General features: G+C 32.9%; 1 protein-coding gene across 1 annotated transcript in view; it reads right to left on the bottom strand.

Annotated features, from left to right (window-relative positions):
* The window catches only part of CCSER1 (coiled-coil serine rich protein 1), a 1,250,826-nt gene that overhangs the window by 906,887 nt on the left and 316,205 nt on the right, over positions 1-27,734 (bottom strand). The window contains exon 5 of the mRNA XM_060147099.1: positions 26,882-27,002. Within this exon, the coding sequence (XP_060003082.1) occupies positions 26,882-27,002 (121 nt within the window). The remainder of the gene's footprint in view (positions 1-26,881; positions 27,003-27,734) is intronic.

Below are 27,734 nucleotides of genomic sequence, written 5' to 3'. Positions count from 1 at the left end.
TAGATAATGATAATAGTGGTCAAGGGACACTTTGATATAAATGATATAATTTTGCAATAGATGAAGAATAGAAATTTTAAAAGTTAATGAATAAACTGAAAGCATTTCCTCGAAGATCAGGAATGAGACAAGGATAACCACTCTCGTCACTATTATTCAGCATAGTTTTGGAAGTCCTCGCCACTCTTGCTGCTATTATTTGACATAGTTATGGAAGTCCTAGCCATGGCAGTCAGAGAAGAAAGATAAATGAAAGGAATACAAAGTGGAAAAGAAGAAGTAAAACTGTCACTGTTTGCAGATGACATGATACTATACATAGAGAATCCTAAAGATGCTCCCAGAAAACTACTAGAGCTAATCAATGAATCTGGTGAAGTTGCAGGATACAAAATTAATGCACAGAAGTCTCTTGCATTCCTATACACTAACAACAAAAGATCAGAAAGAGAAATTAAGGAAACAATCCCATTCACCATTGCAACAAAAAGAATAAATTACCTAGGAATAAACCTACCTAAGGAGGCAAAAGACCTGTACTCAGAAAACTATAAGACCCTGATGAGAGAAATCACAGATGACACAAACAGATGAAGAAATATACCATGTTCTTGGATTGGAAGAATCAATATTGTGAAAATGACTATACTATCCAAAGCAATCTGAAGATTCAATGCAATCCCTATCAAATTAGCAATGGTATTTTTTACAGAATTAGAACAAAAAATCTTAAAATTTGTATGGAGACACAAAAGACCCCAAATAGCCAAAGCAGTCTTGAGGGAAAAAAACGCACGTGGAGGTATCAGACTCCCTGACTTCAGACTATACTAAAAACCTACAGTCATCAAGACAATATGGTACTGGCACAAAAACAGAAATATAGATCAATGGAACAGGATAGAAAGCCCAGAGATAAACCCACGCACATATGGTCAACTAGCCTATGACAAAGGTGGCAAGGATATACAACGGAGAAAAGACAGTCTCTTCAATAAGTGGTGCTGGGAAAACTGGACAGCTACATGTAAAAGAATGAAATTAGAACACTCCCTAACACCATACACAAAAATAAACTCAAAATGGATTAAAGATCTAAATATAAGAGAGGACACTATAAAACTCTTAGAGGAAAACATAGGAAGAACACTCTGACATAAATCATAGCAATATGTTTTTGGACACACCTCCTAAAGTAATAGAAATAGAAACAAAAATAAACAAATGGGACCTAATGAAACTTAAAAGCTTCTGCACAGCAAAAGAAACTATAAACAAGATGAAAAGACAACCCTCAGAATGGGAGAAAATATTTGCAAATGAATCATCGGACAAAAGATTAATCTCCTAAATATATAAACAGCTCATGCGGCTCAATATTAAAAATACAAACAACCCAATGAAAAAATGGGCAGAAGACCTAAATAGACACTTCTCCAAAGAAGACATACAGATGGCCAAGAGGCACATGAAAAGCTGCTCAACATCACTAATTATTAGAGAAATGCAAATCAAAACTACAATGAGGTATCCCCTCACACCGGTTAGAATAGGCATCATCAGAAAAGCTACAAACAACAAATGCTGGAGAGGGTGAGGAGAAAAGGGAACCTTCTTGCACTGTTGGTGGGAATGTAAATTGATACAGCTACTATGGAGAACAGTATGGAGGTTCCTTAAAAAACTAATAATAGCATTACCATAGGACCCAGCAATCCCACTACTGGGCATATAACCAGAGAAAACCATAATTCAAAAAGACATATGCACCCCAGTGTTCATTGTAGCACTATTTACAATAGCCAGGTCATGGAAGCAACCTAAATGCCCATTGACAGACAAATGGATAAAGCAGATGTGGCACATATATACAATGGAATATTACTCAGCCATAAAAAGGAATGAAGTTGGGTCATTTGTAGAGACGTGGATGGACCTAGAGACTGTCATACAGAGTTAAGTAAGTCAGAAAGAGAGAAACAAATATTGTATATTAACGCATATATATGCAATCTAGAAAAACAGTACAGATGAACCGGTTGCAAGGCAGAAATAGAGACACAGATGTAGAGAACGAACATATGGACGCCAAGGGGGGAAAGCGGGGCAAGGTGGTGGTGGTCAGATGAATTGGGAGATTGGGATTGACATGTATACACTAATATGTATAAAATAGGTAACTAATAAGAACCTGCTGTATAAATAAATCAATTCAATTCAATTCAAATTAAAAAAAGCAAGAGCAGCAACTCGATTGGCTGTATGAATAAAATTAAAAAATTAATGAGTATAAGAAAGAACAGGTATAAATTAAGCAAGGTTTGTTTGAAACTAGAATGTACTCTGAAATATATTATGATATACAGCAGAACACCATAGGTAATAATATAACACTTAATACACAGAAAACCAGAGACTTATTAGATTATGGCATCAGTACCAATCTGAAACTTACAAAAATAATCTTCACATTTTTTTCTAGTTATCCACACAGAGATCCATGGCTGTTTCAAGAATGTATCAGATTATGAGAGGCTTCCTTCAACATAAAACAATACATTGCATTAATAGGAGCAAATATTATTTGAATATGATTAAAAGACCAAAAAAATCCTCTCATAGTAAAACAGAGAAATTATATTATTGCATCATTTTAATATACATTGAATTGAGAACTGATAGAATTTAGAAAACAGACACGTGAAAATCTTGATATACTTTCAAGAATAATATGAGGGTTTTTTCCCTTTATATCCAAAGCTCCAGGATAAACCAGCTAGGAAAAAAAGAATGAACATTGTTGCTTTCACAACACTAATTTCATATCGAACAGGCCTTTAAATACATACTCTGAAATTTCTGAGCACAAAATTTTTTATGAAATTCTAAATGTGTACTAAAATTTTAGTGTATTCACACAAAAATGGAAGACAATTAATTGTATAAAGTAATAAAATTTTAAAATTGGCAAGCTATATATAGGTTTTACTTCCTATAGGCAATTACATTTTAATTTAAAAATTCCATTCTAGAAAGAAAATTTTAGGATGAGAATTATTTTCTTCTTTTTTAAAAAATTTCATTAGCTAATACTGTACAGGGTTTAAGAATAAAAATTGATGAGGACTATTATTGCATACATCTTCTGAGAACCAAATAATCCAAATAACTTTAACAGAATATTTATTTAGCTCCTCCTACAAGTGAAGTGCTGTGCTACCTAGAGAACATATACTTTTAAAAACTCTAAAATTATTCATCTTCATCTTTTAAAATGTCATATTTGTTTTATACTTTTATATGTTGTGATATATTCTGTTTAACATATACGGTAGATTCTTGTGCCTGAGATTGTTCAATCAAACCTAAGAAATTTTCTGTAAGATAAACACATGGTTCTTCTTTCATTAGCTACTATCAATAATTATATTAGTCAACTGAAAGTTAATAAATTTGGTAAATTGAAGTTTATTTCTATAAAGCTATTTAACTTGAGATTTTTTTAAAAATTAAGTTTGGGTAAATTAGGGAGGCCTTACTTTGTAAGTATAGATAAAAATATAATTATAGGCTACTCAGATACCATTTGAAAGGGCCAAAAATATTTTTAGAAAAAAGTATTCTTAATTGCGTTTCTTCCATCTGCTAGGCTATTTTAAAAAATAGATTTTCAATGTTTTCCCAAACATTAGGACACCAAAGCTTAGAAACATATGCCAAGTAGGTATATATCTTACATTTCTCAAATATTTGCATCTTCCAAAGTCATATTTAAAGCAATATTTCCATTAACGTTTTCCCCCATTTTGAGCATAGAGAATAGTAGCTTAACTGTCATAGAAAGTATTAAAATGCATCTAAAGGGCAACCTGGTGTTACCAACAGCCCAAAGCAAAAAGAAAAGAGTGGAGACAAATGAGAAGCAATTATTTTTAAGTCAAAGGACACAATTTACTTGCTAAAACATAATCCTCTAAATATGACAGTGTTTATGACCCCTGTATTAGCCTGGTCTCATTTTATACCAACAGATATTAATATCATTAATTACCAGGATCTAGGATTTTTATGTCATTTTAAAGACCAGAAATTTAAGTATGCAATAACCAGCTACTTAGCCAACATTTTATAATATTATTATGAAATTTTTTATCTTTTCCAAGTGAAATTCCTATGAATATCAAATGCACTTATCATCATCATTAAGAATAAAATGAACTTTTAATGAAGGTCAGGAAGGGTACAAAGGAATAAATTCCTCCTCAATATTTGACTTCTGTTTTCTTTTTGTATTGGGCTCTATGAAGAAAAACTATTTTAACAATTAAAATTGAAAACAGAGTGGAAACCCTTCATAAAGTTATATATGTGTTTACTCTATTTTTTTTAATTGAGATATAATTGACATATAACACTATATTAGTTTCAGGTATATAACATAATGATTCAATATTTATACGTATTATGAAATAATCACCATATAGTTAGACATATATTTTCTTTACATTTGCCAAATTCTACCACTGACATGATTTTCATTTTTGTTTGCTTTTAGGAAGAATTTGATATTCTTTTCCTTTGTTTCTCAGTCATTGTCACTATACACATTTTACTTATAAATTCACAAAACTCTGAAACAATGTAGGGCTGCAGTGAATTTCCTATGATTATTCTGATTTTAGAAGTCATATAACATATTCTCTCCAAAATACTTCTACACATTTTATCATAAAAAAATTTATCTACTAATCTATTTTTTTGCTTGCTTTGTTTGGTTTGTTAGTTGCTCTTTTTTCAAATCTACATTTCTGTATGCTCTAACACTATATCCAGGTAAAGTGACATCAAAATTATTTGAAACAGATGATATGGAAAAAGTACATGAACTCCTTTCACTCTAATTTATTTTCTCTCTCATTATACAAATCACACATACATGCCCATTATAGAACATGGGGATGAATCAAACACACACCAACTATGTGGGGCTTCAAGAGATCAGAAATTCCGAATTAATCTCTACTGCATGATGAGTTCATAGAGATGTTTTCCAGTATGAAAAAAGAGAGGGAGGATTAATGTGGCCTTTAAACACCAGGAACTTTGATGATTACATGTTGAAAAATGGCCAGGATGATGAACGGAATAGAAAAAAACATTAATAGGAAAGAAATGCTACATGCAGTACTTTTAAATTTCTCTTCTTTGTTTTTTCTTTTGGACTTTGTGACACTGCAATTTTAAATCTAATTGTTCGTACAAATGACGGATTTGGCTACTCCATGTTTCTGTTTTTCCATGAAATAAACCTGTTCTTAGCTGCGTTTTGAATTAACCCCAAAGGAAGTACAACTGATGGCTCTGTCACAGCGATATAGTCTAAATATTCCTTTTGGAGAGTGCCCTAAAACTGCAAGGTATAATGGGACATGAAAAGTCACAGTTTTATTAATGCAATTTCTTGCCATTAAGATCTGACAAAAATTCTGCTGCTGCTGGGTTTATGATACCATTTTGATTAATTTGTTAGAAAGAGAACTGGAACAACTTCAGCATGGTCAGCACTGGTTATCAAGACATTATACAAGCTTAGGTAAATACATGGAATGAAAAAAACAAAAGGCAAGACCATTGTGTAATTTGCATATATCAACATGAATGCAGAGCCATGTTCAAAAACAAGAGATAAAGCCTGTGAGGGGAAATGAAGAGTTTGATTCAAGCACTATTAACTGGATGTCCCAAATTTCATCACACATGCAACAGTTTTTGCTAAGTAATCAAAGAAAATTTAAAAAGCAGTAAATGGGATAAGTTAAGTAATAGGGAGGACAACATTTCATGTTTAGAGACATGAAATAAATTTCCTGGTAGTTCTTGAGTAAGAAGCAGGTGCTTTTTTCCTAGGGAATTTGGCAGACATACAGTTAGTACCTCCGCCTTGTACATGGTAAGCACTCAAAACACAATATCAAATTAACTTTGTGGAACCAGGGCATGGATTCAGCCATAGGGCAAGAACACCTTAAAATCTGACACTAACATGTATATTTCATAGCTAACTTTATTTTTAGAAACATAGGACTTACGTATTGATAAAAAATTTACTAATAATTAATTAAGGCTTAAATAGTTATATAATCATTGACTCATCACTTGCAGAAAGACTCGAACACTGGTCATTAGAGTTAAATAAATGTGAAAATGTAAAATGTAAAAAAAAATTTAAATAACATTTTAGGAAAAAAAGATGCCAAATTTTAATCTTTGTTTTGATTTCTGCCTCTGTTTAAAGACCTTAAGTGATACTATTATTACATGTGACCCATAAAACAAAATAAGACTTGTAAATATTTAAAATGCGTATAAAGATTTTTAAATTTAATTCTTTTTGTGACGCAAATATGAAGATATTAAGAATATGAGGCTTGATATCATCATTTTATGGAAAAATTCATCTTTTGTGACAGAATAGACAAGACTTGGAATTTTTATCATCTAAAATTTATTGCACCTGTCTACACTGAAATAATACAATTGTTGATGGAAAAGTCACACCAAGTCATTGATTTGAAATGAAAGCAGTAGGCTTCATAACTTCTACTTCAAACCTACATTATGTATCAGGATTTATGCATATGTTCTCAACCTAAACCTTATCAAAATTGTTAATATTCTGAATACAACCAGATTATTGTAAATAATGGTGTTTCAGCTTTTTAAAAACTGTCTATTAATATAATCAAAGTACACATTAAGGCTCAATTATAAGCATATATATTAAAACTCATGGAAGGTATATGTGTTAGATAGTATCTTTGTATCTGTGAACAACAAATACTATCCCTTTTCCTTCCCTCCCCTTTCTCGCTGTAACTTCCCTATTAATAGAGTATATTTTCTGATTCCATTGAGTTTGAACTTATCCATGAGACAACTGTAACCAGTGGATTGTGGGCAAAAGTGCCAGAATGCTAGTTTTTAATGTATCCTTTAAGAGACATTTCATGATTCCAATTCACCCTCTTGTACTCCTGCACTCCACTCCACCATGACAAGAACATGCCCTGAGTAGCGGCTGATGCCAGAATGAGGAGACAGGTATACCAGACCTAAATCCAACCTTTTAGCCAAAGCCAAGTTAAGCCCCTTTAGCTTATTTCAGAAAGCAAAGCAGAACCACAGCTGAGCCCAAGACCAACGAGCTCTGAGATGTGTAGTTGTTTGTTCTGCAACATTAGTACAAAAAAAATTAATTAAAAAAGCAATTTGTGTTTTTCTCTGGTTTTATACTGATTTTCGCTATTCTATTTCTAAATTTTTATAACATTTCATATATTGGTGTGGTGCAACTTGTAATCTGTTGTGGAATACAGCAAAGTTAAAAAAAAACCCTACATTTTAAATTAAGCATTAAGTCTCTTTAATCTTAATTGATTAAACAATCAATTGCCACAAAAATGTTAACAAAAGTTCCCCGAAATAGTTTGTAAAAGCAGATTATTTAAGATACCAATACAAAAAAATTCTGTGTTTAGAGTATATGGGTAATGTGTGTTCCTTCTTAATTATGAGGAGGATGTAATAAGAAAAAAATAACCCGTCATGTACCCAATGTAAACTGATAGTTCTTGCTCACTTTGTCTTCACAGTAGAATATAGGAATTATCTCACAGTAAAAAATAGCCTTCTCTTTGCATGGTACCATGTTAACTGACACTCATACATATCATAACCATGGCCTCCCTCACTTTTGCACGGTTTTAGTTAACATATTACCATGCAAAATAAGAACTGCTGGTATTACTGAACATTTTTCAGTTATTAAAAAATAACTTTGCAATATTACTTTTTTTTTTTTTTTTTTTTTGCAGTACACGGGCCTCCGCGGAGCACAGGCTCCGGACACGCAGGCTCAGCGGCCATGGCTCACGGGCCCAGCCGCTCCGCGGCATGTGGGATCTTCCCGGACCGGGGCACGAACCCGCGTCCCCTGCACCGGCAGGCGGACTCCCAAACACTGCGCCACCAGGGAAGCCCTGCTATATTATTTTTAGCATTTTGATGTTGTTGCCTTAGAAAGCATTATAAATAAATAATAATTCATACTGGTCTTGCTTCCCTCATATGTACTTGATGACTTTTCTTTGGATTTCTGTAGTTTTAATCTATTTCAAGGAAAATATTGGTTGACTTAATCATGGTTGATTAAACTCAGTGGTGTTTGACTAAAATGACAAATATATCACTCAAAAGTTAACCAGTGAAAAGTAATTATAATTGGATTGAACTGAATTGTGTGGTGGTGTAATTTTAGTCTGCCAAATTGATGCAAGTTATGTAAGTTAAGTCCTCAGATGCAAGATAGTTTTTAACATTTGAATGTTGCCTCAATAGTTATACTACCCAGAGAGTGTTTTTCTTTATTTTTGGAATCTGGGGAGGGATGCCTGTGTGTCCTGAATTGGAAGGATCACAGTAGATTTCAGGACTTAATTATACGAGGCTGGTAGAAAATGTTGGTGTGATAAACTGAACGGCTGGAAATGTGACCAAAGGCAATAATATTCTCAAAGGAAAGAAATTTTATCATGAGTTAAATGGGTCCTGTATTCTTGAGCATTTGCTTATATTCCCTTAATCACATTTTTCTAAATATCACTAAACAGACAGATAAGCATGTAATTATTTTTGTTTGTATGCATTTTCATCAGTGTCCCCTCCCTTGGATAGGTTTGAAGGATAAAATAATGGTTATTATTACTTTCACCTGCTATCATACATAGTTAGAATCAAAAAAATATTAACCAGAGGACCTCAAAAAATTTGGAAAAATGAAAATCAGTCATACCTCAGTTTATGAGTACAAATCAATTCTAGGAAATAGAATACACTCACCTTTTATAAATAGTGAAATGTAGGAAATCTATTGATAATTTATTGAAACTGTAGGTCAGCATTTCATATTGAAGGCATTTGCTGTAAACTCCAACTCCTCAATACAAATATTATTGAGCAAACTAATTTCAAGTAGGATTTTTCTATTTTCTACTTTTTAATAAATCGGTCACAGATCATTTTCTGAAAAGAACACAATGATTCTTTGATGCCTTTCAAACTATCTTTCAATAGTTCTATAACTATCACCATAGGAACTGAGGCCATTCTATCAAGCTTCTTTAATTGTTCTGTCTTCAAGTAGAATCTATCATGCTTTCATTGAGTCACTCTGGACGTAAGTTACCTAAATTATGTTCCAGCAGTTTTGCTAAAATTACATTATGAAATAGGTCCCATTGATTCTTTGAGAGGTTTCTGTTTATATTTAAACTTTGGGCAGATAACCACATTAAAACATTTTTACAAAAGACAGTATTTAAATGAATTACTTTCCTGATGAAAATAAAAATGTGAATTGATCTTAATTAATTTTAATGTCGGACTGTCTTTCAGCACTCAATGCAAAGTGGTTTGATTTGCTACTTCCTCATTCTATTCCACTGTTGCAGGGGCCTAATAATTATGGAAATGTCTGTTTACAACGTAGAATCCCAAACTGAGTAACTGTGGGCCTTTTATTTAATGTTTGGTTCCTCAACCTCTCTATCATAAAATGATAATCTCTGCCTTATAGTTAAAACTGTCATTAAAAATAAATGAAAACAATGCATAAACTATAAACAATTGTTCATTTGTGTTACTCTTATAACTACATGCTATTTGTTTATTTTTTTAAGTACCCATATAAAAATTAGCAGGAATCCTTTAGCTCAAATAGAATTAATTCTACAACAGGATATTATATATTTGCAGAAGTGATTTATATATTTGCTGGCATGAAATACATTGCCATCTGTTATTTCAGACATTCAGTTGCCCATAAGGATGAAGTAAAGTAGGTGACAATGCAGCTGAGCTGTAACTAGGAGGTGGATAAAAGTCCATTTCTAAAGTAAGTAGGCAAAATCGCAAGTCTTAATAAGCTAACCAATTTGGGAGATCAGCACCAAGGTGGCCAATAACAGTGGTCATGTCAGCTTAAGTCAAATTCATAACAATAGTAAGCATTTAAATTGCGTCTTATAATTTTTAAAGCACTATTATCTAATTATAGCAACCTTATCTAATTATAACAACCACTATTATCTAATATCCAATGATTATTGGATATTAACCATTTGAACAAGAGGTGACAAGGGCTCAAAAATGTAAGTGACTTACCCAACACAGAATACAATATCTAAAATTGCAGAAGGAGCTGATATGCCACATTAGTGTTTAGACATACAGTTATTTCAGGGAGCCACTGGCCCAAGATTGTAGGAATAGAGAAGAATTAAGCCATTTTAATATTTAATAAACAAATTTATAGACAGGTTAATGCTGAAACCAGATTAAGACCAGGAACTAGAAATTATGATAGCATCTAAAAAGAAAGACAAATGGGAATGAAGAGAAACTATAGAAATCAGGTGCGCAACAAGGAGAATCAGGGTCAGAAACCAAGGCAAGGGATACAGGCAGCAACACAGCCATAAAAAGAGCTGGGAAAGAATATTATTTTGAACCAGTGACTATAAAACCCAGGAGACCCATTTCTCATCTATGGCAAGAACTGTTTTGAAAGTATGCTAGAGTTGGGACCATGAGTTTTAAGGTGTAGGGAGTTAATTAAATGGCAGAATTCTATTTTAACTGTTAGTTGAGAAAAGCAAGTCGTCTTCAATAAAAGTTCTAACTACTGTTGACTGAGCATTTTTTGCAGGCTTTATAAAAATCCTTCTAATGATTCTATAAATTGAGTATAAATTTCCAAATGTATAAATTCCTGAGATTCAGAGAGATTACATAGCCTGCTCAAGGTCAGCAAACTTTGAAAAGACAGAACAAGAATTTAGAAGTAAAGTCTAAACTGAATAATTTCCCACTTCACCCAAGATTAGGGAAACCTCAATTGATATTTTACGAATGTTGACTCCCAAGACTGAGCTTTTCACCACTGCCCTGTTATTTCCTAAATCTGTTTTAAAAAGTGTAAATCTTAACATAACATACTAGTTCTCACCTGAAGTTTAAAATAAGATTTTCACTTATAAGATTAAGATATAAGATACTAGAATTCATTTTTAACACTTGAGATCATATTCCATTTCTCTATGTGGAAATATTTTCTATTCATTGTCTCTCAGTACACTGGTGTTAATGACCCTGTATAATACTCTGAAACATGAATCAAGCGAGAATCCTCTTTGAGAGACATAAAAGTTGAAGAATGGCTTTAGTTAACAGTGAAAGCTTAATCGTGGATTTGGAAAATTAACTACCCACATCATTAATTATTAATTCCAAAACTCAATAAAGTACAAGGAATTCTCATTATCCTAGTATTTTATCCAAGTCCCCAAATTCATGATTCTGTACAGAGAAGTAAAACCTGCCATACAATAAAATATTCACAAATGAACTGACTACTTATAAAATTAATCCTCCCTCAAATACTCTCTCCCCATTCCTATCTCCATCATCAATACAAGGTACTTGAAAGATGATTTTTACATTAATTGACGATTTTAAAAGGCTTTGGGGAATGAAATCTTGGTATATTCATGTGAAAATGATCCTCTTAACATAATTATATACAATTAAAGTGAAGGATGTCATATCTTAAGAGCTATCATTCTATTTTGTTTAAAATATTATACCTTTCCAAAAGTTATTACAACCTAAATGTTGTAAAATATAAGGTAAACAAATTATTTTCACGTTGTCTCAGTTTTTAGCCACTTAACATCTTTTCTCACTCCTTCTTATAAAATTTTGGTCTACATATTTACTGGATCCACATTTAGAGGCCTTTTTCTTACACATACTATCTTTAGATATATGTGAATTTCCTTACTTATAAATGTTGGACTATGGCCATGTATTCTAACCACTCACAATAAATTTCCTTACAAACAGTGGTTCAGGGACAGGGAACATGCTATCTCTGAAGGTCTTTCTCCACTTTTTCTATGTGGAAAATTCTTTTGAACATTTAAGACAGTTAAAATACCACGTCTTATGAGAAGCCTTTCTACTAACCTGCGTTGACCTCTCTACTAAAATCCATATAACACTAGATTAATATTCATTGTTTCAACCATTTATTCCAAACATGCTTATAGCCCCTACTATGAATCTGGTGCTGTGCTAAGGCCCTCCAGTGCAATGGTGAATAAGAGAAAGGTTCCCTGCATTCATCAAATAAAAAATTATTGTGATATAGACTTAAACAAGTATGTAATAGAAAGAAATATTATTTACAAAAAGAGAATGACTGCTGTACACTGAAATTCTGAGAAAAGGGCATCTATGATCTACCTAAAGTGACTTTTTTCTTTTTTTTTTTTTAATGAGAAGACCTTCTGGGAATAATCTAAGTAGGACAGTTGAAGACAAAAAAGTTAGTTGCTCTCTTTAAGAAAATAACAGATGAGTGTGTAAGCAGTGCAGCCAACAGCACATATGCAGTCAACTTTTACTTATAATTTCCATGAGGTTTTATTTGAAAGACAATGAAATGATATTAAACTTATTCTACAATTTTTTGACCTAGTAAATATAAACATGATTATTTGGTTTCACATGAATAGTTAGTTTTCATTTGTTATCATTCTGTCAATTTACATGTATTAGAAGTAACATTTTATATTTTTTTAAATTTCTGCTTTCAGATTAACTTATATGTCTTATTGGTTGGTTTTGAATTATTTTTTTAAATAAGGTAACAGTGCTACACATGAGAAGTGGAAATACTAATCTGTAAGATATTGCACAATAACATTTATAAATTTAAAATACCATCATTATATATATATAATTATAATGTCATTTTAATATGAAATTTTTATTGAAATATTTGGTGATATTTTTATTTTGGGACAGGAGGAAGGATCGATGCTTAATATCTATGAATTTAACAAGCCCTGTAATATCTCTGAACCTTGAAATTGAAACAATGAGTTACATTTGTGCCAAATGAATATCAAATTTACAAAGTATACACACAACTATTTTGAAAAGTGCATTCTTCTTACTGGCACAAAATGATCATAGATATATAAAATATGTACAGCAGAAAAATATAAAATAAGTTCCCTGAAGAAATTTATATTTTAATTTCTATGAGTCTGCAATTTTTTTGTTTTTGTCCTTAAGATTTTTTTTGAGTTGAGTATCTGTCATTTATAATCTAAGTGAGTACTGATTAATAGGAAATACACATAAGCATCTGCCCTCTTGAAACTTAAGTAATTTCTCCCGGCATTGGAGATTATCCACAGTTTTAATAATGGAATAGAGAATCAGAAAAACTTGAACCAAACATTGTCTTTACTGGTGCAACACAGACCAACCTTTATAAATTGATTCTTCAACTCAACCAAGTTTCTGAAGATGATTGGTTAGAGAGCAGTGTGTTCAATACACTTGGCAATGCATTCAGTTTGCTTTTTAACTTCCGCTTTGCTCTCAGTTCACTCTGTATAGTGCACTGAAGTAGCTACAGATTACTCTCCAGGGCCTCCTGGTCATCAAAGAACATTTAAAGCTTTGTCAGCCTTGTTAAGAAGATAAAAACTATAACAGATGTTGTAATATTCTGTTATAATAATCCCAATCTCATCATGGTGGTGGGTGAAATAAATCATTTCCAGTTTCTCTCAGGGAGCTTTAAGTAGCTTCTAATAATTTCTTTTCCCGTCCAGGTCAACTACAGGTATGGGAGAAAATCTGATCAATAATTGGGATAATAGTACAGTAGATTTAACAAGTTATTTTTTTCTTTCTAAGATGAGTAGATAATATTTCTTTGTGGCACATTAATCTTATAACCATAAACCTTACTCAAGTAATCAGTTTTAAATTTAAATGGTAGCCATTTGCCATGTAAAAATTTTAAACTGCCAGGTAATTAATGATCTGAAATATATAGAAACTACATTAAATTTAAATCATAAAATAGCTGTCAGCCACCTGCTTCCCATTATATCTTTGACAATATCAATTTTCTGAAAGTAAACTTTCATTCATTTTAAAAATGCTTTCTAATTTGTCTTAGTCCAATTAAAGGATAAAGCATGTATGTACAGTTCAATATAATGCAATAATTTTATTTGTTTAAACAAAAGAGCATTTTCTCTTGAAATGCATTAATTTCAAAATAGAAAATAGAAAAAAAGAGAGATTACTTCTTTAGCTTTACTATATTATCCAATTCTGAGTGGATGGTCAAGTATGGGATTATTTTCGTAGTTATTTATAATGCAATAGAAATAATACACTTAGTAGAAAAAATTATATAGACATATAATTCTGTGAATCTCCTTGGTCTAATATAGACTTTTGGCATTTACACATTTAATTTAGATGATTATTCAGTCAATCAGCTTGTGATAGGATGGGACAAGAAAATAAGAATATCCTGAAACATGATGTATTTACTAAGGGGGAAAAAATGTTTAAATTTTCACCTGGAATGTGACTGGTTTCAGTTCAGAAGATACTGGAGTTTATAGATTGATGTAAACATAACAGAATAGGTTTTAAATGACAAAAATGTTTAAAAATAGAAAATTATTGTAATTTCACCAATATTTAATTCTTACTGTGTGGCGTGTCAAATTTCTGAAATTACATAGCGCACAGAAACGTTAAAATAGCAACTAAGAATGTCAGAGTAAGAGATTATGTAACTTAACAAAATATTTATTTTAAATTCTTCATTTTAAAGAGGAGATAAAAATGGGGGGGTGGGGGACAAATATAGCCTTATGGTAAAATAATAACTGGCATGGAATAACACATAGAAAATACAAAGAAAAATAATTGATATAAAAACATAGCACCCTTTAAAAATCTTTTCTTATAATTTAGTTTTGTTAAAAAGAAAATCAGAATCTTGTTGTAATTGACCATGTTATATCCTAATTGTCTTAAGCTAAATATAACATTTTTAAATCAAAGAAATATATAATATGTTGACTTAGATAACAATAATAATAACAAAATAATGCAATTGATCTTATTTGGAACAGATTCTCTAGATTGGAAGAGATTTTAAAGATCACTGGGTCCTGTTACCTCTATGGCCTAAATCCACCTACATCATTCATACAAAAAATAGTCATATAAAAATTTCAATGACAAGAAGCCTGCTACATTCATTGACTGTTATAAAATCCATTCTTATACCATAATCTATCTTTGTATATATCTTCCTTGTACATCTTCACTATGCCTTTTGGGTCCACACAGAATCATGAACATGACGTTATTTCTGGTCTCAAGTTACAGAGAAAATACTAAGCTTACTTAATTTTGTAAAAGTCATTAAATAACTATTTTCTTTAAAAAGTAAATATGTAAGTTCTTTTACCAATACTTTATTTTGATGCACTGTATTATGATATCTCTGAAAGCATGTGACATTTTAAATGGATATGTTGGTTGGAGAGAACACCTTTTTTTCCCCCACCTTATATTATTTCTCTAAATTGTTATATACCTTTTTTATTCCTTGACAAAATATGTAACTTTAAGCGGATTGATATGAACTTAATTAAAGTTATATTCCAGGGACTTCCCTAGCAGTCCAGTGGTTAAGACTTCACCTCCCAATGCAGGGGGTATGGGTTCCACCCCTGGTGGGGGAGCTAAGATCCCACATGCCTTGTGACCAAAAAACCAGAACATAAACAACAGAAGCAATACTATTACAAATTCAGTAAAGACTTTAAAAAAAAAAAGCTATATTCTGAAGAAACATAAAAAAGAGAAAATAACAACAGAAGGGTGTTAACAAGTAGCTAATAAAATGAAAGACACTAAGTAGGACAGAAGCATTAAAAAAAGTTTTCTTTTCTTCCTGGTTCATTTGAGGAGAAATATATGCATAAATAAAGAGGCACTGATTGACTGTGATAATCAACAGTAAAGAACTTTGTTACTTAAATTCTTTTATTTATTCTGTTGATTTGCAAGTGCTAATCATCTCTTGCATTATTGGTTTATAACGGCATCCATATTTTTTAGGTTGTAAAAATCTGTAAAAAGAACTGAATATAAAAAACGACTGTCTAGTGTGTCAAGTTGTACATTTAGTAATTAAAGTAACTGAAAAGAAGGTATAATTTATTCTTTTTTAAAAGGGTCATCTTGGACAAATTACTTAATCTACATGTGCCTTGGTTTCCTCAGGTGTAACCTGGGGATAATAATAACACACAACGTTGTTGGGAGGATTAAATGACTTAATATTTGTAAAGCTTAGAATAGTGCATGACACTCAGTATGAACTATGTAAGTGCTATTGAATACACCAATATATTATTTTAAACAATGCATTTATAAATTCAACAAAAAATATTCCAGTGCCTGCAATGTATAACATTTTGTGCTAAGCACAGGAGATTAAAAAACAAACAAAAAATAACTGTCTTCAGTGTCTGGTGAGAGCACAGAATACAGGCAATTATATTTTTGTCTAGTAAGTACCACAATGGAGGTGTTCAAATATTATAGGAGTGCATGGGAGTGAATTAGTCTAAAAGAGTCTTGATTTTTTCCAGCAATTGTGTGGATCCTTTAATTCAGAGATTTGAGAATATTCATAAATGTTTATTGTAGATTCCTCTAAAAAGCAAAGCAAAGTAGGCTCTTTCACCACGTTTTATAAGATGCTTTCCTAGACTTTTCACTCCTTAGAATGTCTCTTTGAAGTTTGTGCTGCCAGTGTTTGTTTTACAGAGAACTATGGTTTAGAAATATAAACAGTCTTGCCTTGTCCCAGACATGTGAGTCAGGTTTCTAAACTCTTAGTTCACAAATCTTTCTTATAAATCTGTATGATAAAATTACTGTTTGATTTCTACGTGGCATCTTCAAACATCAATTACTCAAATATTTACTATGTTAATACTGGAAGATTAACTGTGGCTATGCATTAATCAAACCTAACTTTATTTTCAATTTGATAGAATAGAAGGTTCTACTTTCTAAATTAAAGATAATTTATTTTACCTCAAAAATAAATAAAATCAAACATTTCTCCAGTAATTTTGAGTACCTACTAGTTATTATTATCCTAAGTATTAGAGAAGATTAAAAAAAAGATTTTGTTGTAAAAGAGACTCAAGTCTAGTAGAAGAAAAAACTCTCCTTTAAAAATTAAGCGACCACATATTATGAATTGGTAATCTTAAGGAAATATCTAAAACCATAAATTCCATAGAGCATCAGGTTTTTTTTTATAGACCTCCTCTCCCATTTTCATGACCAACTTCTTCCTCCAAGAGATATCAAGTTATTTTTTATTGTTTTTCTTATTTGTGCCCAGAATTATTCTACCCGTTTTCCATTTATATATTGAATACTTATAGAATACTTAAAACAACCTTACAAAGAAAATGCTGTTGTCCTTATTTTATCAACGAGGATATTTAATTTCAATAAAATTAATAACTTGCCCTACATCATCTTGCTGTTAAGTAGAGATATGTTAGATTTCAAAGCTTTTGATTTTTTTGTACTAGTCTAGCTCCCCTGAGGGGAAAACCAGGAAATTGATATTGGGTAATATAGTCTTTGTTTACGGTATTATTAAACAATTTTATGTTATTATCTACATTACAGAATAAATTTAATTGAAATATTTCATTTATCTGAAAACATAATTTTTCCATGGGATGAAGTTAGCAGGGGCAGTTGAAAGTTGGCATCATCCTTTTAATCTGTGCATAAGAGCTACTTTCACTACAATGGTGATGCACCTGCAGTCTTTTTTAGCGATCTGATAAACTGTATTTATATTACACTATAAAGAGTACAATGGCACTGTGCTGCACTGATGAACTGAAACACTTCAGTCATCAGGCTGTCCCAAATCATCTGAAAAATAGCATTTGTGTGCTCACTGTACAAAGAAGGATTTTCAGATCAGATGCGTATGTTACAATAGGATTTTTTTGATTGTCCTGCACAAGGGACCAGATATTATGATTCACTAAGGAGCAGAAAAAAAAATAACAACACTCAATCAAGGGAAGCAGGTTCTCTGGGGATTTTTATTTATTTGGTATTAAAATCCACTGGTTCTTGAGTAACACATGAAGTACGAAAACAATCAACTTTCTTGAGTCTTTTTTTTTTAATTTAATAAACCAGTGACTGATGCAACATTTTCCAATAAGGTGAATAGGTACTATGAAACACAGAAGGATCCTCTTATAAGAGCCTCACAGTGAATGTACTCCTGCCACCAGGATGAAAGGTAGAGGGGAGAGGTTCTTAGTTGGTAGAAGAGTTTTAAGGAAACTGTGCTTGGCTCTAGGGCCTAGTAATGGGCACAAAAGTGGTCTCTTCAGAGGTCTCTTTCTGGGCCACTCTCCTGCAGTTCTCTTATTGAGAGGGGATGGGTATCCTTCGCCTCTGTCTCCTGGGTTTTCTTGTCCCTCCAAATAGTTTACAAAAAACTTTGTGGTCTCCCTGACCAGCTCTGAGAGTTCAAGATGCTACTGCTTTCACGGTTGGCCAACCCATCTTCACTCTCCAGATTTTCTGGGCGGATGTCAGAGTCTAGTTTGTGTTCTGCTTCAGTTTTCTCAGGCATAAATCAGCATCTGTCTTTTGTGTTTCCAATTGCAGAAAACACATTTGAAACTCTGAATGAGTCTCTTGAAGACCCTTCACTAGACTTGGGGTAAGAAAGTTACTCCTCTCAACTCCAACTTCTCCTAAAGCTGTGGAGGAGACTCAAATTTAGGCCACAGCTCTCTCCACAGAAATCTCTCCATTTATCTCCTCTGACAGCCCTCTCTACTGTTGAATTGATCAAAATCACAAAACAGGTATCGTTTCTTTTGAAAACCTGCATGGGAAGAGGGCTGTTTCATATTCATAATAGTGTCCTGATATTTACCATGTTTATGCCCCAGTTTCCTTTTTAAATGAAAATTATGTTTATCAGAAGTCACAACTTATTAATAAAACATCCCACCAACTGGAAAAGAGATCTGCAATGCACATAGCAATTCAAGTGTGGAAATCTGAATATACAAAGAACTTCTCCAAGTAAATATGAAAGAAAGACAAATCCCCCAATAAAGAAATGGACAAGAGATACAGATAGGCAATTTCTGGAACAGGAAACACAAATGTCTGATAAGCACTTGCAAAGATGCTCAAGATCACTAGAGAGAAGTCAATGTAAGTCAAAACCGCAATGAGATGCTGGTTTACACCCATAAGGTTGGCGAAAGTGTGAAACTTTACGAGGCTAAGTGTGGACAAAGGTGTGGACGATGAGGACCCCTGGAGAATGGTTTAGTACTGTCTGCTGAAGTGAGACAGGTACGTGCCTTACAACTCTGCCATCCATTTCCAGCTGCAGGAGCCCATGAATGTTCACAGCAGAGCTGTCTGTAAAGTAAACATCGCAAGCCATGTACACATCCATTCACAGGAAATTGGATAAACACATTTTGATACATTTATATAATGGAATATTATATAGCAACAAAAATAACTAAACTAGAGCTATAAGTTAAACATTTACCAGCACACTGTTGGGTGGTAATTGTGCCTCCTGGATCACTATGGCTTCTGTGGGGGAAAAAGGAGCTAACTGTCCATGACTAGACCCAGGACAAGAACCAGGACCTCTGTGGGGATGACCTAGGGAGGTAGATATAAGCTGAAAATGAAGAGGAGTTTCCCAACAGGCAAGGCTGGACAAGGATAGAAGAAGCTGCCCTCCAAGGGCAGGTCACTGGAGGTATGTGAGCAGGGGTTGGGCAACTGTTTCATGGGCAGTGTACCAATCACTGAAAATCAGTAAGTAGTGTAAGGGTGGGGTGGGATTAAGCTGGTTAAGACACTTCTTCCACACCCAGAGGCCCTGTGGTTCTGTGATTCAGTGAGTTTGCAAGGCAAGGTCAAAGAGGACAGGACTGAACTACTAACCAAACTCTGACACATCCATGTGATGAAACACTGCTCACTAATAAACAGGTATGGACCATGGCACATGCAACAATATGGATAAATCTCAAAAACATGCTGAGTGAAAGATGCCTGGTACAAGAGGACACAAACTATGTGATTCCATTTATGTCATGCCTCAGCTTCTTTTTTTTTTAAATGGGAGAGTTTTAAGACACCAAGTCATTGATGGTAAATAAAGGATACAGATCAAATATAGGAGGAAATTTATTGTTAAGAATCATAAGAATTTATGTAAGGTCCTACATGAAATTTACCTACATTTATATGCATTTTCAGTGAGACTCAATGGTAACAATTCAAGAAGGAATTTTGTGCAAAACGCATTTTCGTATGTTTCCCACTTACATAATTCCATTGATAATACCCAATATAAATTAAAAGAATATCAGAACTCCCCCTTGGCTAAATTATTACTAATTCAAAATAGCATGCTAGGATTATCACAATAATATATTATCTTATCATAATTACGGTGAGTAGTTTCTTCTTTATCCTTGGTAAGGGCTTGGTATTATAAGTTTTAGTTTAATAACTATAATTTGCCTAGGTTCTGAAAAATATATTGACTGAGTTCACTTTTCACATTTCATCATCTCCAATGGCAGCACCCTAGTCCAAGCTACTGTCAGCAATCACCTAAATGATCTCACTGTAGACACTCAACCTGTCCCCCATTTAGGGTGTGCTGGTAAATAGTTAACGAGTACTCTGGGAGAAGGAAAAGCCCTGATTTATAGCATTTGCCAATTACTGTGGTGTAAATATGCTCACCACGGCTGAGTGAAAGTTTCCAACATGAGATCACTGAACCTGGAGTTGGAAAGAAATGGTAACAATTTGGTTCTCCCAAGCCAGCTCCATCATACCAATGCCCCCACCAAACCCAATTTGCTCTTTATAAGGAACCAGGACAAAGTTTTCTAAAGAGAAATCTGATTTTGTTACCTGGGCCCTGATTAAAAACATGTTTTTGGCTCCCTTTTACTCCCACCAGCTTTCATTTCTCCGTGCTCCCAGCCATCACAGGATATTTCAACAAGCCCTTCTCTCTGCTAAGTTCCTCCTTTGCATTTTCACTTAGTTAACTAATATCCTCCATATCTTAGCTCAAGTGTCACTTCCTCAGGGAAGTTTTCCCTGATTCTCTTGGCCATGTTAAAGCCCCTTACTATAAGCCCTTATAACATGATATACATATACCTCTATATTATAGCCATTGTCACTTCCACAATCTTGCATTGTTGCAATTAATCAATCAATGTGTGTCTTGACTTGACTACACTCTAAGTTTCATGAGAGACAGCACCTGCTTTTCAACTCAAAATGCCCAGCCCTGAGCACAGTGCCAAGAACAAAGCAAATACTCAAGAACTATCTATTGTTTATGGATTAAATTAATGAATACATGTCTATTTAAAAGGATAAATGAATATGTTCTCCTGAAATTTGTAAAGGAGAGTTGGAAACCAGCTGATAATAGAATCATTTGATGTGTCCAGTACAACTAGAGTTTGTGTAACAACTTTATAGCTGACATTAGAGAGTACTTAAACTTTTCCAATTTTAATATACATACATTATTCATTTATTATAAAACTAAATAAAAAGAGCTGATAGAACTTTAAGCTTATATTCTTAAGCATTCTCTAAGACTAAAATAGGTTAGTTTTAGCCATTCTTTAAAAATAAGACATTCTAAACTAAACGATAGCATCCATCACCTTTCAGAAGCAGCTCCATGAACCTTCCTCAGGTCAACCACATGAATCACTACATGGAGGCCTTGAAACTTGGACTGAATGACAAAATGTTTAGGTGATGCTTCATTTCCATAAAATGAAACAATAGATCACATTATCAGGAAGTTTAGATCTCTCTCTATATAATAAAAACACAGAAATGGACAAAGAAGTAACAGAATAGGGCTTCCCTGGTGGCGCAGTGGTTGAGTCTGCCTGCCGATGCAGGGGACACGGGTTCGTGCCCCGGTCCGGGAAGATCCCACATGCCATGGAGCGGCTGGGCCCGTGAGCCATGGCCACTGAGCCTGCGCGTCCGGAGCCTGTGCTCCGCAACGGGAGAGGCCACAACAGTGAGAGGCCCGCGTACCACAAAAAAAAAAAAAAAAGAAGTAACAATAATTTCTCTTTCCCTTTCACCTCTATATTTCCAAATTTATAATTGTCCATAAAATCCCTTCATTTCAGATATTGAGCCATGGTATGTACAAACAGAGTGTATGCATTTCAAAAATATATTTCTACAAAAAGCACAAAATAAAATCCATAACCAAGCATGGAAGCAGTATTCTTTCATTCTCTTCACATTTTGAATTGTATGTACATTTCATGAGGTGCTCATTTGCTTACATCTGTGATTTGAGAAATGTTTAGGTTTGAGTACCATGCTAAGTGTGACTGGATATATGGACATACATTTTTAAAATTAGGATTTTTTTTAATTTATAAAGCTTCATACTCAAAGCTTTGATCACAACGTTCTATGCTTATGGTCAAATATTTGGAAATTGTGTAATTTTATTGGATCACGGGATTTTTTCTATTTTTCCAGCAAATTTATCCTTTCCATGGTATTCTGAGCTACGTGTTAGACTAGACTGAAAAGTAAAGTAAAATCCACACCTTCGTTTTCTGAATTAAGGGGAACTTTAGATATGAAAATGAGAGACAAGCTCTGACTCTCTCCCATTGTAATGCTCAGAATGTAGCTTTCCTTCTAAAAGATTTAGGTATTTCCTCCCTATCACTTGCTATGCTGAAAAATTTATACTTCATCCCTAATAGGAATTCATAATTGCTATTTTCTTCTTATTACAATAAATATATCTAAAATTGATAAATACATGAGAATATTTAAAAATAAATTGTCGAATACAGAATATTTATTAATCACCAGAATATGACTAAAAGATAAGTATAAGGTAAGAGAGTATAAGGTAAGATAGTATAAGTATTTCAGTCATAAAATGTTTCTTATACTCTAAAATGATATACCAATACAATGGTATATTTAAGACCAATATTCTGGGTTTACTTTCATAAATTTATACTCATATATCAATAAACCTGACTTAACTTTAAACAATCATATGCCTGGCAAAAATCTACTCCTTACTTTGGAGAAAAAGCATCTGTTGCTTTTATACTGTGATTTACCTTTTTAAGTGCATGTTTTACCTCTTCACCTAATTACAACAGCATCAAAATACATTACCTTACATATTCTTTTGTATGTACAATCTTATGTATTCTAAAGCCCATATACTAAGATTATTGTAGTTCCTCCTAGCAAGAGATTTGATGAGTTCTAAACTACATGGACTCTGTGAGTCCTATGTTTCAAAGACTCAATTGTTTACGAATTCATCACGTGAAGTGTGTAAAATTTGAGATAAAAATTTACTTAAAGAAATAATTCTATCCTGAATTTAAAGGGAATATTAAGTATCCAAAGACAATGTCTCAACATATAGCATTCTAATATCTTAGTATTATATTGGTGGGTTATTAATTTTCCTAATGAGAAATCCAAAATACACAAAATGAATACTACATAGGGCTTTAGTAACTCCAACTATAAAAATGTGACATGTTTATTTACCTAATATATATGTTGTAAAAAATTACAAAAATTTTATGTTCTTGCCTTCATATTTTGTTTTAGGCATTGCACTGTAAGATAGATAAAGTAACTCCCAGATTAAAAAGAAACAAACTATGGTTAAGAAAGCATCAAAAACTAGCCCAAGGCCTGAATTCCTAACCATCAAGTAATACTGCCTCTCAATAGCACAGCTGGATCAAATAATATGAAATAAAATTAAATAGGTGAGAAGTCATTTAAAACAAGAAATGAAGATACACATGATTGCATTTTAATGTAGTATTTCAAAGTCCATAGTTTCAACATAATAAAGAATTCTGACTTTTAAAACTAACGGTGGTAATATTACTACCTATATTGAGTATCCATTGTTTTGACTTCCAAGCATCATACCTGCCTTCTTTTTCCAACATCACCCATATTTCGAGTGTGGACTCACCTTTTCCCTCTCATCTCCACCCTCTGCTCCAGAGTTTGTCAAGTAACCTGGTTCTAGCCAATCAATCATCAAATATCCTAGATACAGTGATTGCTTCAGCATAGTCATGTCAAACAAGCTAAGCTGGTCAAAGCCAATGACACTCAAATATGGGGCTCTTTTTGTTTTGATTAAAGGGAAGGAGAAACCATTTCTTTCCACTGGATTTGCTGAAAAGATAAAAACCCATCTCAGTACCTGCTGAAGGCAGTAATGTCACTAGAGGAACCTCTCTGAAAATGGAAACTACAGACCAGAAAGCAGAGCAAAGAGATGCAGATGGAGAAAATGACCCTCCTTGACATTGTCTGAGTGCCAGACTCAACCATACTTGAGGAAATTTCTACCTCTATACTTTCAATTACATGAGCCAATAACAACCATCACCCTTGATTTTTCTGAAATCAATTTACATCAGGGCTTCTCTCATTGGCAAACAAGAGTTTTGAATTAATCACTACATCTGAATTGTGTTCTTGCCATATAGTCATATAGTCATAGTCATTTAATTCTCAAAACAGCAGTGTGAGGTATGGAGGGCATATGTAATCTCCATTTGATAGATGACCACTATTTGAATGGCTTTATTAAGATCTCATTGAATATACATGTTAGAAAAAGTTTTAAAATATAAGAAGTGTATACCTTCCTGGTCAGCTCAAATGGTAAGAAAAATATAACAGAGACGTTAATCAAGTAATCAATAACTAATTGAATGTGAGATGTGAGGAAAAAACATATCAAGATTTTAAGAAAAGAAAAATAATGGTCGCTTTACATAAATATGGAAATCAGAAGGAATGAAAAGCTTGAGGGGGCTAGAAGGGTCATTAATTTGGTTTAAACATACTTAGTAAACGATTCTGGTAGGACACCTAGTTAGACAATCCCGGTCAAGAACTTTATATATTAGACTTGCATTAAGAAGAGCCTTCAGGAGAAGAATATATATCTGTAAATCAGCAGTAATGTTAGTAGTTGAAGCTATGGAAGGGGCAACATAACTAACACTTTTACGGATTTTTAGATTTCCGGTCCTTTAACAATATCACTTCACATAACACTAACAATGACCCTGTAAAGATGGTGATATCACCCCATTTTTTCTGACAGATGTAGAAAAAAAAAAGACAAAGAGTTTAAGTAAAATGTCTCCAATTTCCACCTAATATGTAGAAAAGTTAAGATTTTAACCAAGATCTCTCTGACTCAGAAAAACAAAAACAATAACAAAACCTATAGAAATGAACGAATGATCCTATTGAGGGAGAGTGTTTAAATGAGAAAGTAGATTCAGAGAATACAGAGGAGTATCAGAGTGAATGTACGGTAACAGGAAGAAGAAGAACAGCCAGTTAACAAATGCTGTCTACTTCAATCTATACCTCAGAATAAAGAAGAATGAATACTTATGAAGTATCTAAGACTGGAAAAAAGACATTTTATGTAAACAAATAATACTATTTGCCAGTTTTGAATACAGTCACTGAAAGATAATTAAGAGAATTTAAGATCCAATTTACAAATATAAACATACATACATTGCAAAAAATGCATTTGAGTTTTCTAATATAATTCAAGTGGCACATATGAGAAGTAATTTTCTTCCTAGTAGACAAAAAAGGCTTTTGGAACCAAAAAATTAGACTATATTAAGAGTAGTTGAATTGTTTTCACTTTTAGCTTGTATTAAAACAGAATTACAATCATTACTTTCTGAATTGGTTAGTATTTCTTTCCTCTATGATGAGAATATTAATACTATCTTCATGCCATCAAATATACACATTGCTCTATTTGACTTTGACATTACCGAATGTAACATTAAGGGATTTTCTTATTGATTTTCACAAAGAGTATCAGACACTATCATGCTCCAGGAAACTCAGCCTTAGCAGCTTATCCAGTAGAAAGACATCAAGAAACAAGTATGATACAGTTAATCTAATGGGGGAAAATAGTAGGTACTACAAAGTAACTCCTACTGAAGCCAGCAATCCTTGGCAACACCATACATCTCCTAGTCTCCTACCCAAGACCTTAAAGCAAGCATGACACTATTTTGACTGGAAAATCATCAGTAGGTTTTCCCTTTTAATTTACTTAATACATAACTAGAAATAATCCTAGCTTATTTGATATTTTAAGTCCATGTACCTTACATTTGCTATTATGAATTTAATTATTTGGCCATTATAAGAAAAAATCTATTATTTATTCAATATAAGATCAAATTTAAATTTAAATGAAGCTTGATCTGTTTAAATGGAAAAAAATATGGAAACATTAAATAGTATAAAGTTAAAAATAACTTTCATTCCTTATAAAGTACAAACCAACTTAAGGCTAAGAAATTTATATTTAAAAGTGATCATATTTTAGACCATTAAAGACTACAACTATAAAATAAGGAATCCAAGAACAGTACATCCATAATCACAGTGTTAAGGAAATGAAGTGCTTCAGTCTTCTTACTCACATCACTGAGATGAAGTAACAAAATGAAACGTGAAAGGCATATAGTTCAAACACACTACATCAGAAGACAGAAGTTATTCATTGAGGCATTATTAGGATAAGTTGTTTTTTTAAAATGTGCAAAATTTATTTCTGTTCTCTCAATATACTAATATTAATACATTCATTATAAAGCACAATTTTTGAGTGATCAAATTCTGATCAGTTATCTAACTAGTAAGTTTTACAAAACTCTGAAAAATCAAATGAACAACTTACTGTTTCGAAGGCTCAGGAAATTTTAGTTCTTCTCTTTTCTTCATCTCTATTGTTGGGTCCATAGGAGTGAGAACTACAGCAGCACATGAGACCACAGAGTGGTATGAATCCTCCCGGCAAACTGTTTTATTAGAAATAATAATTGTAAATGTCACAATTATTTCTTGACTGTTCTCTCTTTTTCTCTTCTTTATTTTCAGTCAAATGAAAGATAATTCAACTAAAACATTAATTGCCATTAAATTATCTTTAATTATCATTTTCTATTCTGTCTTTCCACTCACTAGCTGTATGACCTTAGGCACCTTTTGCTTTCTTTTTTTTAAGCCACACAGTGGAAAAGGTGTTGCCCACACTTTATAATCCTTCATTTAAAAAAAGCTTTTCATTGAAGAATAAGAAGTGCACTAATTACACACAATCTCCACAAATCACTACACAAATAAGAGATGTTCATCATGACCAGTGACACACACATTGCTTCTTTCAAAGTCTGTCAAGGATTTGTCACTATGCATCTGTACTCAGTTTTAGCAAGGACATCAAAGCGTATAGCTGCATTGCTTCCTCCTCTCCCAGTGTTAAACCCACGTGACATTTTTAAAAAATGGATAATCTAATGAAGGAATTTGCCAAAAGAAATGAAAGTGCAGCAAAGAAATAAAAACTGATAGTACTGGAAGTGATATTTGAATTGATTATAAATGAACTACAAATAATCACTGATCTAAGTACTCATTTCAAGAACCATGATTGGGACAACTACCTAGAAAGAGGCAAATACTCAAGATGACAGCACACGTTAGTGAAAGACAGTACAAAAAATACAATAGGACCATGCAAGTCACTGAGA

This window comes from Lagenorhynchus albirostris, chromosome 4, assembly GCF_949774975.1.
Source record: "Lagenorhynchus albirostris chromosome 4, mLagAlb1.1, whole genome shotgun sequence".
NCBI classification, from domain to species: Eukaryota; Metazoa; Chordata; class Mammalia; order Artiodactyla; family Delphinidae; genus Lagenorhynchus; species Lagenorhynchus albirostris.
This window is presented reverse-complemented; position numbering and strand designations above follow the sequence as displayed.